At 33.8% G+C, this 14,354-nt stretch overlaps 1 protein-coding gene across 1 annotated transcript in view; it reads left to right on the top strand.

Moving 5' to 3' along the window:
* LOC132753828 (4'-phosphopantetheine phosphatase-like) overlaps positions 1-14,354 on the top strand; it is a 57,038-nt gene that overhangs the window by 36,840 nt on the left and 5,844 nt on the right. Inside the window, exons 11-16 of the mRNA XM_060744364.1 lie at positions 781-936; positions 9,800-9,918; positions 10,757-10,844; positions 12,128-12,335; positions 13,084-13,241; positions 13,971-14,140. Coding sequence (XP_060600347.1) covers positions 781-936; positions 9,800-9,918; positions 10,757-10,844; positions 12,128-12,335; positions 13,084-13,241; positions 13,971-14,140 — 899 coding nt within the window. The remainder of the gene's footprint in view (positions 1-780; positions 937-9,799; positions 9,919-10,756; positions 10,845-12,127; positions 12,336-13,083; positions 13,242-13,970; positions 14,141-14,354) is intronic.

Genomic DNA, 14,354 nt, shown 5'->3' with positions numbered 1-14,354 from the left:
GCAGGCAAAGTCTGAGGTAAGTTATTGCAGATCCCAAATTCTCCCCTCTTATAATCCAGCAGGCAAAGTCTGAGGTAAGTTATGGCAGATCCAAAATTCTCCCCTCTTATAATCCAGCAGGCAAAGTCTGAGGTAAGTAATGGTTGATCCAAAACCCTCCCGTCTTATAATCCAGCAGCCAACGTCTGAGGTAAGTAATGGCTGATCCAAAATACTACCTATGACTTAGCTATCAGTCAGCTTTTGAGGTGAGTAATGACTGATCAAAAAACTGTCCCCTGTTATCATGTAGCAGGCAAAAACTGAGGTAGGTCATGGCTAATGCAAAACCCTCATTATTGTTCATTTATTCACATACACTTGGGGTGTGGAGCTCCAAACACCTTAAAATCAAAATAAAATGTATTTTTGTCAATCCCAGCTCATAAACTTTTTATAATCTGTTTTGAAAAAAAAATCTTATTTCAACATTTAAAAATTATAGATGTTGAAATATAAAATTTTTCAAGTATACATTTTATTTGGATTTAAAGGTGTTTAAAGCTCCACACACCAAATGCCTGTGCATTTATTTGGTTTTGATTACATCATTTTGTACTTAAATTCTTCAAAGCAAGTGACTGAATAATGATTTTCTAAAGTGAGTTGCAGACTTTAGCTTTGATATTTCTTAATGATTTAATCATATGAAACTATTTTCTGGACTATATTACTTATTTATTATTAATATTCTAGGTGGACATGTATTTTGTAATGTTCCACATATTGTTTTTATTTCAGTTTGACATGCTAGAACTGGACAGACTTGAGAAAACCTTATTACCTTGTCCCCTACTGTTGAACGCTGAGACCTACCTCCCGGATACTGTAGATCTAACTCAGGACCCCCATGCTAGAGCATATTGGCTGCAATGTTTTGTTGACAGTATAGACAAGGTAAGATTAATATAGTTGTAAATATCCAGCTAGTTTATGAGACATCGGTGGTTCTACTAAGTAGCCTATTTGTGCCTGAAATAATGTACAGAGAGGCACCGGATGTAATCCTCCACCAGTAAAGCAGGAGAGTCACCATTATGACATGATTGTACTGTATTGGTGCAACGTTAAATCCAACCAAAAAAGAAGATATCAAAACATTGAAAATAAGCTGCCTCATAAGTTTTAACCAGAACTATGTGTATGTTCTAAGTTTTAAAAGTGTCCACGGGCCCTTTCAGGCACTGAGAGTACGGATCTGGGACATGTTACCAATCATGTCCTTAAATAGTATCAAATTGACCAAATGGTGACCTATTATTTTGAATCCAGTAATTCACAGGATGTGTCTAAATATAGGTTATTTTTTCTTTTCCGTTTGGTATGCAATAATAATTTATACATGACGACCAAGTGATGTAATGGGGCCCATGAGGCTATTATACGCATCATATACTAAAATGTTAAATGTTGTTGAAGTTGCCAAAATTCTTTGCCAAAGTACAGGCTAGCCTGACTCAATAATGTTGCCGTAGGAAATTCATCACTACCATTGGTATATAAATATATTAATATTAAAAATTTTTAAAAAAAAAAAAATTTGAAGTGAAAAAATTCCTAAAATTTCCGTATTATTTTATAAAAATTCCAATAATAAGTTTGTCTAACATTTTTATTTTTTATCATTTTAAAATTGAAGGAAAGGGGGAAAAAATATTAAAGGCGGCCATTTTCCCAAAAATTACGTTTAACCGCAGTCATGAAATTTATTTTTAAACTTTTCCCTTTTTAATAAAGGCTTTTTTTTTTACTCCCCCAAAAATTGGAAAAAAATAAAATATACGACACAAGAGGGAGCTTTTTATTTCAGGAAAAAACTTTAATTAATGGAACTGTTTATTCTGGAAAATCTCAATTATAGAACTTTCTAAGGTTTCTTCTTGGTTATTTAAATTGCCACCCGGGTTTTTCTAAATATATGGCTAATTCCCTAAGAAAAGGGTTTACTTCATATGTACTAAAAAAAAACAAACTAAAAATTTTTTTTTAAGTGCTACAAAAACGAAACATGGAATTTTGTAACAAAAAGGAAGTAAAGAACTTAAACTTTATTTTTAGTAGCTGTCACACGTAACATAGACTTTGTAACAATAAGGAAGTAAAGCAAACAAAAAATATATTTCAGGACAATAGTAAATAAGGAAAATAAAGTAAAATGAAACCACGTAACCAGAACATGCCTAATTATCTTAAATACAACACAGTTATACATGTATTTCCTGCTGACTGAACAAAAAATTATGAAACATCTACGCAACTAACAGGTTGTATACATGAACATTTTTTTTTATATTTTGAATAAGTTTATTTTAGCATTTATAAAATCTGGTTGTTTTGCCCATTTTGTTATAAATTCATCTAGAACATGCAATTTCATATGCTTTCCCGTTTTCTTTCCTTAAACTATTCTGCCCTTCACATCTACAAACATGTAAAAACCTTTTAATCCGGAAACCTTTCAAATCCAAACTTTTTTTCTGGTCCAAACGAGTTCGAATTAGACAGGTTCCACTGTATGTATAAAAGTGAATCCACTAAGGTTTCTGACAAGATGTAGCTAGAAAAAATATTGATGATACAGTTAGTGAACATTTGTGATAAAAATAAATCATTTTATGACCAGTGAATGGTCTGTACACACATTTTGATACTATATATCTGACCTACATGTATGATGCATAAGGTGAGACCTTTACCTTGGCCATAGGAACCACAATTTTGCATGTGACACTTCCACTCACAATGGTGAACATTACATTTTATGCAAAGTCATATTAAAACCTGTCAATGCATGTTTTGCTCCAGGGAAGTATTTACCTTTGACCTTTTAGTGTGAATTTGACCTTTGTCCTAGAGATGTGATTAATTACCAAGCCATCAAATCACATGATGATTGTTTGAAGCATACCACAAAATGTACACTCTTTAACAGGTTAAAGTCTACCATAAACTGTACACTCTTTGACAGGTTAAAGCCTACCATAAACTGTACACTCTTTAATAAGTTAAAGCTTACTCTGAACTGTACACTCTTTAAAAGATTAAAGCAAACCATGGACAAACTATACTCTTTTTAATAGGTTGAAGCATACAATTGAAATGTTACACTTTTTTATAGGTTTGCACAAACATAGACAAAGCCAACGCTCTTTAATAGGTTGAAGCATGCCATAAATTGTACACTCTTTAAATGGGTTAAAGCATACCATAAACTGTACACACTTTAAATGGGTTAAAGTATACCATAAACTGTATGCACTTTCATAATATGTTAAAGCATACCTTAAACTGTACACTTTATAGGTTGAAGCATGCCATATACTGTACACTTTTTACAAGGATGAAGCATACCTTAAGATAAACTGTACACTCTTTAATAAGTTAAAGCATGCCATAAACTTTACACACTTTAAAGGTTGAAGCATGCCATAAACTGTGCACTCTTTAATTGGTTGAAGCCAATGACTGCACATCAACCAAACTTTACAGAAATGATCCTTGGGTGGTCCCCTTTCAAAGTTGTTCAAATGGCTCCGGTCTGTTGCATATGTAGGTCATAGGGCCAGAAAAGGATTTCAAAAAACACAAAATTAAAAAATCTTCTTGTCTGAAAGTAGCCATTAACTGTACACACTTTTATAATATGTTAAAGCATACCATAAACTGTACACTTTCTAGGTTGAAGCATGCTATAAACTGTAGATACTTAAATAGGTTGAAACATGCCATAAACTGTACACTCTTTAATAGATTGAAGCATGCCATAAACTGTACACTCTGTAATAGGTTGAATCATGCCATAAACTGTGCACTCTAACAGATTTAAGCATACCATAAACTGTACACTCTTTAATAGGTTAAAGCATACCATAAACTGTACACTCTTTTATAGGTTAAAGCATACCATAAACTGTACACTCTTTTTATAGGTTAAAGCATACCATAAACTGTACACTCTTTTTATAGGTTAAAGCATACCATAAACTGTACACTCTTTAATAGGTTAAAGCATACCATAAACTGTACACAATTTACTTGGATGAAGCATGCCATAAACTGCACACTCTTTTATAGGTTGAAGCATACCATAGACAAATCAGTGAAGAAATGTTTCTAACAGATCACTGTAATCATTTTAGAACCTCCTAAAGGATTTTCAGAAATCAGAACATTGGAGGTCTGTGTGTCGAAGCAAATTGCTCGTGAACTCTGACCCTTTGTCAGCGTGAACAGTCTTGGGTGTAAAACAGTCATACCATATTCATCAACTTCAATCACTTTGTCCAGTAGATAGTTTGTAACAAGAACAGTTCCTGTACTGGAAACACATAAGCCATATGCTCCCTTTGTGTCATATGTTTCAAGGGTTGACAAGACATCTCCATCTAGATCCAATGTTATCAAGCCTTTGTCAATATCAGTCACGTAAATGGTCTTTGTCTCTTTTCCAATGGCAATATTTCTGACTGATTGAAACAACGATCCTCTTATGTATGTTTTGATTTCTTTCTGGCATACTCCATTAATGTCATACACATAAACTGTAAAGGCGTGGTCCGAGATATAGTACTTCCTGTCGTAATAAGCCAGTCCACAAGTACGATGGTTGAATGTCAAGTCTTGTGTTGGAACGCGAGTGATGTCTGTATCTATCAGGAATACATGTAACTTGCTGTTCAAACTGACGGCTATGTGGTTTGGTTCTGTATTGCAAACTGCTGAGGGTGCTTCGGGCAAAGCTACAGTCTCTTTCAATTTGTAAGAGGTAGACAACCATACCAGGCAAAAATTCGCTGAATCAGTTAATATAAATGAACCATCACATATTTGACATATTCCTTCTACATAGCCTTCTAAAGGTTCTATCTTTATCCATTCCTCATTGAGACCAAAGCCTTCTATAGGACTTTCTTTGTTGATCCATTCCTTATTGAGACCAAAGTATTCTAAAGGACATTTTTTGTATGTGCATTCCTTATAGAGACCAATTTTTTTATGACTTTCTTTGTGTATCCATTCCTTATTGAGACCAATTCTTTTAAGACTTCCTTTGGGTATGCATTCCCTATCGAGACCAAATTTTTTATGACTTTCTTTGTGTATGCATTCCTCATTGAGACCAATTTTTGTAAAGGGAAGTCTGCAGCTTACTTGACCTCCTTTGCTGTGTTGGAGAATTTGGTATAAGCCTGTATCAGGCGTAGAATTAAACTCCTGTACAGCTAGCAAACATTCACTTTTGTCTAAAGGTATTTTATCTATCTCTTCTTTGGCCCAGGTTTCATGATTTTCTGCCTTAACTACATCAATTAACACATGACACTCATCTTTGTTATCAGAATTTTGAAGTTTTTCTTTTATTGAACGCATTTCAAGGGTCAAGTCATCACATGCCACAATATTTTCACTGATGTTTCCATGGAGAGTATTTGCAAGGGAAGTTACTCTTCTCTCCATCTCATTAAAAATGTCGTTTGCTTGTTTTCTCATATCAGTTATCTGGCCTAGGAAGGTCGTCTGCTTTGTGTTAAGGACATCTAGAGAGTAATTGAGTTTATCTTTTAGATATGATGCTTCGTTGCTTCTTTTCTGTATTTTGTTTATAATATCCTGTTTTCTGCTGGATTGTAGAATAGTTTTAGCTGCAGTCGGAATAACCTCTATACTATCACACTCGCTGAAATATACACATGGACAAACATTGATTTTGTAAATTTGAATACATGTATACCAAGGATTCATGGTCATTTGGTGTCACAACTGTAAAAACTTGATCTGGTGTTATTTTTTTAGACGTTTATACAAAGTTTTATTGTATACTAATATTATTATCTAATATGAAAGAGTTAAATGTCTAAACTATGAAAATTTATGCTTCTTTATATTCAGGGCTTGAATTGTAATGTTTTATGAATGGCAAAGGTGGCATTGATATGTTATAACAGCTTTTAAGCAAAGGTGGCATTGATATGTTATAACGGCTTTTAAGCAAAGGTGGCATTGATATGTTATAACGGCTTTTAAGCAAAGGTGGCATTGATATGTTATAAGGGCTTTTAAGCAAAGGTAGCATTGGTATGTTATAACGGCTTTTAAGCAAAGGTGGCATTGATATGAGCCATGCCATGACAAAACCAACATAATGGGTTTGCGACCAGCATGGATCCAGACCAGCCTGCGCATCCGCGCAGTCTGATCAGGATCCATGCTGTTTGCTTACCAACCCTATTACAAGTAGAGAAACTGATAGCGAACAGCATGGATCCTGATCAGACTGCACAGATGCGTAGGCTGGTCTGGATCCATGCTGGTCGCAAACCCATTATGTTGGTTTTGTTATAAGGGCTTTTAAGCAAAGGTAGCATTGGTATGTTATAACGGCTTTTAAGCAAAGGTGGCATTGATATGAGCCATGCCATGACAAAACCAACATAATGGGTTTGCGACCAGCATGGATCCAGACCAGCCTACGCATCCGCGCAGTCTGATCAGGATCCATGCTGTTTGCTTACCAACCCTATTACAAGTAGAGAAACTGATAGCGAACAGCATGGATCCTGATCAGACTGCACAGATGTGCAGGCTGGTCTGGATCCATGCTGGTCGCAAACGCACTATGTTGGTTTTGTCATGTCGAGGCTCATATGTAATAATGGTAAATGGTAAACATCAGTTAAGTTGGAAAGTCATCATAAAAACAATAAAGGTGTTGCTATGACTTAATAATAAAAAGCAAGAATACAGAAGCTTTGAAGTAAGGTTTCTGTAAATACTTACCTATGATTTATAGAAATACAGACATGGCAGCACAATTCATTACATTTTAAACACACCATGGTGATTAATTCAGTAGGGTGTTTGACACATTTTTCCTTTAGTTTGGTAGAAGTTAGTTCTCTGTCCCCACTTGTCCATGTCTGATTTTCCGTACAAAGTATGGTATCTCAATAAGGCCTTTCTTTTATGAAAGGTAACACATTCCTCGCAATAGTATTCTTCACATATCGGACAGTAGTGTTGTGCCTCGGTCATAGTCTTGTTCTCTTTATATGTACAAGGATTACATGGATACTTGATGCCCACACTGTCCACGGCCTCTGCTGATGCATTTTGCTGGTTTTCCTGGTCACCGTTAGTGTTACTAATGCAAAGTGTCTTCAATTTTCCACCTGTAGCCATTCTGATGAAGAGAATTTTAAAGTTTGTTGAAATTTCTTATAATTTGCTGTGGGTTCGAATCTTGCCAGGCACTTCGAATTTTTTTTAACGTGAGAAAGCTATCCAGCTAAGCTTACAGAACATGAAGGCTTTTAACTGAAGTGATCATTATGCATTTTGACAAGATCTAAAGAGGAAAACATTTGTTGTTTGGTATGAATTAAAATGATATATTTTTATATACTGGTCAGGGACCATCAACCGGACACTTTTTGAACATTTTTCCATACAGATGTCATAATTTCAAAGCTACAGACACAGTACAGCTAGGTTCTTCTCCTAACTAACAAATTAGTTTGTTTAGTTCTGATTATGTTGACACTTATGTCTAAGGCCTGTCAAGGAGGGTACATGTATCTAAATTACCTAAATTGTACAAAGTTTAGTACCATATGTCCGGTCAGATATGTAATGACATTGATTTAATTAAGATAAAAGCTTAATTAGGTGTTCAAATTTAACATGATATACAATTTATCAGCAGCAAATTGTGAAGTTTTTGATATTCCATTGTTTATTCTGCAAATGATTATAGCTAGTATAAGAGGTCAGGCATTGCACTTTTGATGTCTAAATTTCCCACATTAATGATCTTGAAATAGACATTAAAATTGTGGGATTTTGTCAGCCTTGTCACTTTTTGATGGGAGGGCTTTTGTCCAAATGGGGGTTATGTCCTACACTCATTACAGGTCATTCCGATGAATATTTACAGAATCTTCCTTGGGCCATGTAAAGTATTAAGTTTATTGTTCTTGCAGAGTAAATAACAAAATTGAATGGAATTATGATAAAATATAAACTTATTTTGACTTTCACCTTTTCACTCTCTATATAATTACATGTAGTAAATATATGACCTTTGATGACACTAATAAACTGGGTCATAATGAAAGTATTTTTTTGTATTTTCACTATTAGCAGGTATAAGAAATGTTTTGGGCTGGGTGAGAGGAAAGTATTAAGTTTAGGGCACTTGTCTTTCTTACTTTATACTAAAAATTATTTTAAAAATTAAAATGGGTTTAAAGCCTCACCCATTTTAAAGTGTTGCAGGAAAATAAAATTTCAAACCATCCTGAATTAAGCTTTAATTAGTGCATTTTTTTTTTTCTTACCAAATTACTAAATTTAAGGAAAATTTAGGACATACCTCTTGTACCACTTTATACATATATCCTGTTCAGAATAAGACACTTCACAAAATATATATATATCAAGATAAAATATTTTCTATGTAGCTAAATTAATCACTGTATAACTCACAAGATAAAAAACAATGTATATCATGATTCATCCAAGGTCATCATAGCCAATGCAATGCTGCAGCTTTGTTACAAAAGTAACACAAAAGTCACGACATTGAGTGGTCGTTCCAATAAATTATTACAATTGACAACTAAATAAAGAAACCCCTATATATCAAAGCCATTTAAAAACATTTTTAAAAGCAAGTGAAAAAAAATACAATTGCATATATAAAATTTTCAAGGATAACTGTGACTAATCAATATGATTTTGTTGAATCCTTTGGCAGTTTAAAAATATTATTTGACTGAAAAAAAAATTTGGAATCCAAAAATGTGTGAACTTAAAGTAAGTTAACTGTAATGCACTTGAACAAGATATTTTCCTGTATTGAAATTTTATTTGAGAACATGCAAATTCAAACATTTACACAGTATTGAAAAATAAATATTTTGTCTTGTTTTGTGAACTTCAAAACATTCAGATGTTAATAAATGAGCATAAAAATCGCCCTGGACTGTCACTTGTGTAATCTCAAAATACACTGTATGTACATATCCATTTTATATCTTCAATAACATTGCATATCAGAAGCTAGGAAGCTGAGACCTTAAACCAAGTGTGCCATAAACATTGTTTTAAGGATTAGGCATATTAAAGAATTTTAAATAACATATCAACCCACTTACCTGAAGAAAATACGTGCAAGCGTTAGTAATATTCATGACTCGGTAGCCATTTTGTCAAGTTTGCAACCAATTTTCTCTCTTGAACCAAGTATGCAACCATTTCACATCCTGCCCCTTGACTAGGGTAATTAATAACACTTTGGCGTGATGTCAGTATTACACTCACCAAAGGCTCGCATAATATGATTTTATTCATTTTGTTCAATAAATTTAGTATTAAAGGAACTCCACTGAGGTTAAAAAACTAAAAAGATAAAATTAAAATTTCCTACATACATTGGTTGAGGCATTTTAAGCACAGAAAGATTAGCAATAGATGATTAAAAATATACTTAAAAACAAATTGAAAATCATATTTCTGTGCTATATTAGCCAAATTTAAGTAAAAAAGGCATTGCAACGCTTTTCAATTTATAATAAGTATAATCATTCTGGAACAATGGAATGAGCTAATGATTTTGAAATTTTGCACACAAGATATTTATCTAATCATATATCGAATGCACTATTGATCTCGAAAAAAAAAATATTTCCAATTCCTTTGTGTCAAAAATCCTCAGGGGAGTCCCTTTAAAATCTACATTTTTCAATATTCTCTATTCCAGCAAGAAGAGCAAGCAATAAAATCTCAAGCTTCCATTAACTCAGAAGATGTTCGCTATAGAGCTGCCCAATTTAAACAAAAATATCTCCAGAGACTGGAAAATTTAAAAAGAAACCCTTGGTAAGTTTCGAATCAATTGTTTCGAGATGAAAAAAAAATGTAAGGACCTCTGTGACTGAGAGAGGTTTAAGTACTGACTCAGAACCACTTGCCCCTCACTGCTTGGGGTTTGAATCATGCCATGGTTATTTTGAATCCTTTCATACAACAAAGCTATCCTGCCATGATACTTAAGATAATGGTTCTACTTTAATACAAATATTTCGTGAAGATGCAGGGGTGTCCATGGTCGAGTGGTTCAGGTCAATGACTTTTAACCACTTGCCTATCACCTCTGTAGGTTTGAGCCACACTAGCGTCTTTGGATTCTTCATGAGAGAAAGCTATCCAGCTAGCTTAAGAAAATTCATTGGTTCTACTCAGGTGCCGGCTTGTGCCTTATATAATGTGCAAATGGCACTTAGGTCTTCCTTCACCAGTAAAGCTTGAACGTTGCCATATGACCTATGCTGTGTTGGTGCAACGTTAAACCCAATTGAATAAAAAACACAAAACAAATAACCAACATGTAAATGCATCTGAGATTTTTCTCCATCACCAAGGGGGAGGAGAGTTTTGCTTTTGGGAGCATCCATATTTTTCATTGTTTATTTTATGATTTCAGTGCATATGGATCTCTTATTTATCATTGTTTATTTTATGATGTCAGTGCATATGGATCTCTTATAGATTTTCATTGCTTATTTTATGATTTCAGTGCATAGGGATCTTTTAAAGTTTTTCATTGCTTATTTTATGATTTCATTGCATATGGATCTCTTAATTTTCATTGCTTATTTTATGATTTCATTGCATATGGATCTCTTATAGTTTTTCATTGCTTATTTTATGATTTCAGTGCGTATGGATCTCTTAATGTTCGTGGTTTACTGGATATGAGAAGTCATTGTCTGAAGGAGTTTGATTTCACTGATCCTTATTCACAGGTAAATATCTCTGTCCTTGCTGGAACCAAAAGTAATATTAGCATTAATAATACTAGCATTAATAATATAAGATTTGCTACCAGTTATAATGGAGCAAGGGCAGCCAGTACACCTGTGCAGTCTGACCAGGCTCTATACTGTTGGCTGACCAACTTTATATCTTCATTTTGTTTTCCTTAAAAATGGTATTAGACGTTCAAAAAAAAAAGGAAGCTAGACAAGTCTATGTAAGGATGTTCACAGGCATACACATTATTTGTAGATCTTCATTCAGGGAATTACAATTATAACATTTGTTTTTTCTGTCAACTTAAGTTTAAAACATTATCTCTTCCAAAGTACTTGATTGTGATAAACAATAAAAGAATGATGATTGTAACTACATGTTTGTTGGTAGATGGCCCATGGCTAATGTTCTTTGTTATTTGAGATATATTTATGTAAATACTGACTGGGCCTGTGTGCAGGTTATGGTCACAACATCAGGAATTTACTGCTGTGGGTTTGAAATCCGGCCAGGGACTTTGGATTCTTTTATGTGCATAAGTTATCATAGATAGCTTCCTTACATGGAGAATCCAATCTGCCTTGCTTACGGAAACGTCGGTGGTACTACTCAGGTTCTTGCTCATCCATAAAATGGTGCACTTCCTCCTCCAGTAAAGCTGGAAAGTCAACATATGACCTTTACAGTGATGATGTGATTTAAATCCAACCAACCAAAAACATATTTACTGACAGTAAATTAATTTTCTTGTGTCTTAATTGTTCTCTACAAAGAAGCTAAATTTGTTCTGATTTGATGAACAAAATGAAGGTCACATGAGCTATACGTAGCGAAAGCTTTTCCTGAATTTGAACCATAGCTTAAATTTTCACAAAGACTGATGTTGATGAGATATTATACTATATAAAAAGCTAAACATGAAATGGAAGGCTGTCTTGTATAATAATGTATTGCAATCAATATACAGTCAAACCTGTGAAAAAAGGTCACGCAAAGGGAGAGATTGAACATGGCCTTTATAGACAGGTGGTCTTTATTTTGAGAATATTCTATTCTACCAAACCATTGGAGGGTTGTGGAGAAATGGTCTTTATTTACAGGGTGTTCTTTATTTGGAGGTGGTCCTTAACATGAGTTTTACTAGTAAATATTTTTCAGGGAAATATCCCTTTTAAAGTAAAGTATTTTAAAGAGTTGATAATCATTTTCAAATACATATGTTGTTTGAAATTAATCATTTTGATTTTATTTTTTACATTTTATTTATTGCATGTAGCAAAAGCAGTTTGAAAATGAGCAAGCATTGAAGTATCTGCCAAGTCGACTACAGAAGTTAGATGCTATAGAAGACAAAAATGAACTTATTTTAGAGCTTTCTAAGGGGCTACTAGCGGGGAATGTGTTTGATTGGGGCGCCAAAGAGGTGGCAGAGATCATGGAGAAGGGAGAATTCAAGTTTGAGGACGCTCAAGATAAGTTACAAGGTAGGAACCAAAAGTAACTAGAAGGAAAAGTGAATAATTTGGTCCAGTCGTTTTTTAACCCTACCATTCCCCACCCCCTTACCCCATCCTAATTATTGCTATGTTAATATGCATTGGTATTGTTTTGTGCAAAAAATACTGATATATGTTCAACTTTCACTGCAGTGTTAAAGAGAATTTGTCCCAGCTGACGGTTCCCTGCAGGTCAGGGTCTTATCAGCATTTTTAGTGGTTACATCACATGTATAATGATTATGTCACATGTCTAAATATAGAACGTCAACAGTGATTATATTGCATAATAACTCACACTTTTGGTTGTTCTATGTTCATTAAGAAAAGCATGCATGCGGGTCATGCTAGAATATGAAATCTTACATCTCTTCCCCTATACCTATGGAGGATATTTTTTACCAGAAAATCTAACATTATTCCCTATGGAGGGCATGAATTGCTATGTTAGCTCACAGTACATCCTATTGAGGTCCGGTATTGAGGTGAAATTTTACATTATTCACTATGCAGGGGTTATTATCTATAAAATCTTACATTATCCCTAATGGAGAACTTGTATTACAGTGGAATTTTGAATTATTCCCCTTGGATTGCTACATCTTGGTATTGTTCTGACATAAGCACAAGATAATACATGTTAATTATTTATTGATATGCTTCAAGCCATTTATATTCTTACTCTAGAAAAGTAAAAAATGTTATGAATGCAACAACTCAAATTTTTATTTTACAGTTAGACCATGGTTAATGGACAACTTTGAAGAGTGGAAGAATAAACAGTTAGGGTCTAACAGTTATAAATGTGCAGCAATATTCTGTGACAACAGCGGAGCTGATATCATACTAGGGGTTTTACCGTTTGCTAGAGATTTGCTCAAATCTGGCACAAAAGTGAGATTTTTATATAATGTTGATTTTTTGTTTGTTGTTGTTGTTTGTTTGTTGTTTTTTTTGTGGGGGGGGGGGGCAAATAAACCTTTTCATTTGCAGTTTTATCTTTCCTCACTTTTTAAAGCTGTAAGAATTTGCATGATTTATTTTAAGTGAGTACTGGAAAGTTATGGTACAAAAGAAAAGCTTAGATATTGAAATTTGATATTTTGTCAACAATAGTTTATGCTCTGTTAGTGATTCAGATTATACAGTTATATTCAATTAGATGACTGTTAATAAGTTTGCATTAAATATACTTTGAAATAGCTAAATACATGCATATCAATAAATCAGCACAAACAAGAATTTTTTTCACTGTACTGGTGAAAGAAGACCCCAGATGCCACTTGGTGCATTATTTCAGGCAAAAGTGTGCTTGAGAGTGTGTTGCAAGCTGGACTAATGCTGTCTAATATGAGAGAATCCAAAGGAGCCTATTGAGGGATTCAAACTTAATACAGACAGGGGCTTTTTGAGATCTTACGTCTGACTCAGCAAAAAAATCACTTGACCGTAGGGGCCCTGTTAAAAGAGAATATATACATAATTATATAGTTATAAAAAAAAATGTACATGTGCACTTTTAATTTGTTTCGATTAAACTAAAATTTATTATTATTATACACATGAATGATTGCAGTTTACTTTGAGGTATTTGAATGTTAATTTTTATTCCGTTATTTTCAGGTAATTTTTTGTGCCAACTCGAAACCGACTTTAAATGATGTAACCTATCAGGAATTGATGATACTGGTTAAACGTGTAGCTCAGATCTGTCCTGTGATTGGTCAAGCTACACTCAAAGGTCAACTGGTTGTCATGGCATCAGGTCAAGGGTCACCTTGTTTAGATCTCAGGTTGGTGAAATGAAACAATTGTTTGAAATTTTTCCTCAAAAGAAAAATGCAAAAACCATTGTCCTTATTGTGCTGTGGTTGCAATTGACTGATGCATTAAAGTAATCATGTTGAATTGAGATTAGCTAAAAATTTGTTTTTGTTAATGTTACGTTTGACTGTTTTTTCATTTGAAACTTTCAATGTTTTTTATGCTGTGCACCATCATGACACA

The sequence above is a fragment of the Ruditapes philippinarum genome, unplaced genomic scaffold (assembly GCF_026571515.1).
Source record: "Ruditapes philippinarum isolate M1 unplaced genomic scaffold, ASM2657151v2 ctg836_1_1_1_1, whole genome shotgun sequence".
NCBI lineage: Eukaryota > Metazoa > Mollusca > Bivalvia > Venerida > Veneridae > Ruditapes > Ruditapes philippinarum.
The sequence above is the reverse complement of the archived record's forward strand: the minus strand, read 5'-3'. Positions and strand labels throughout refer to the sequence as shown.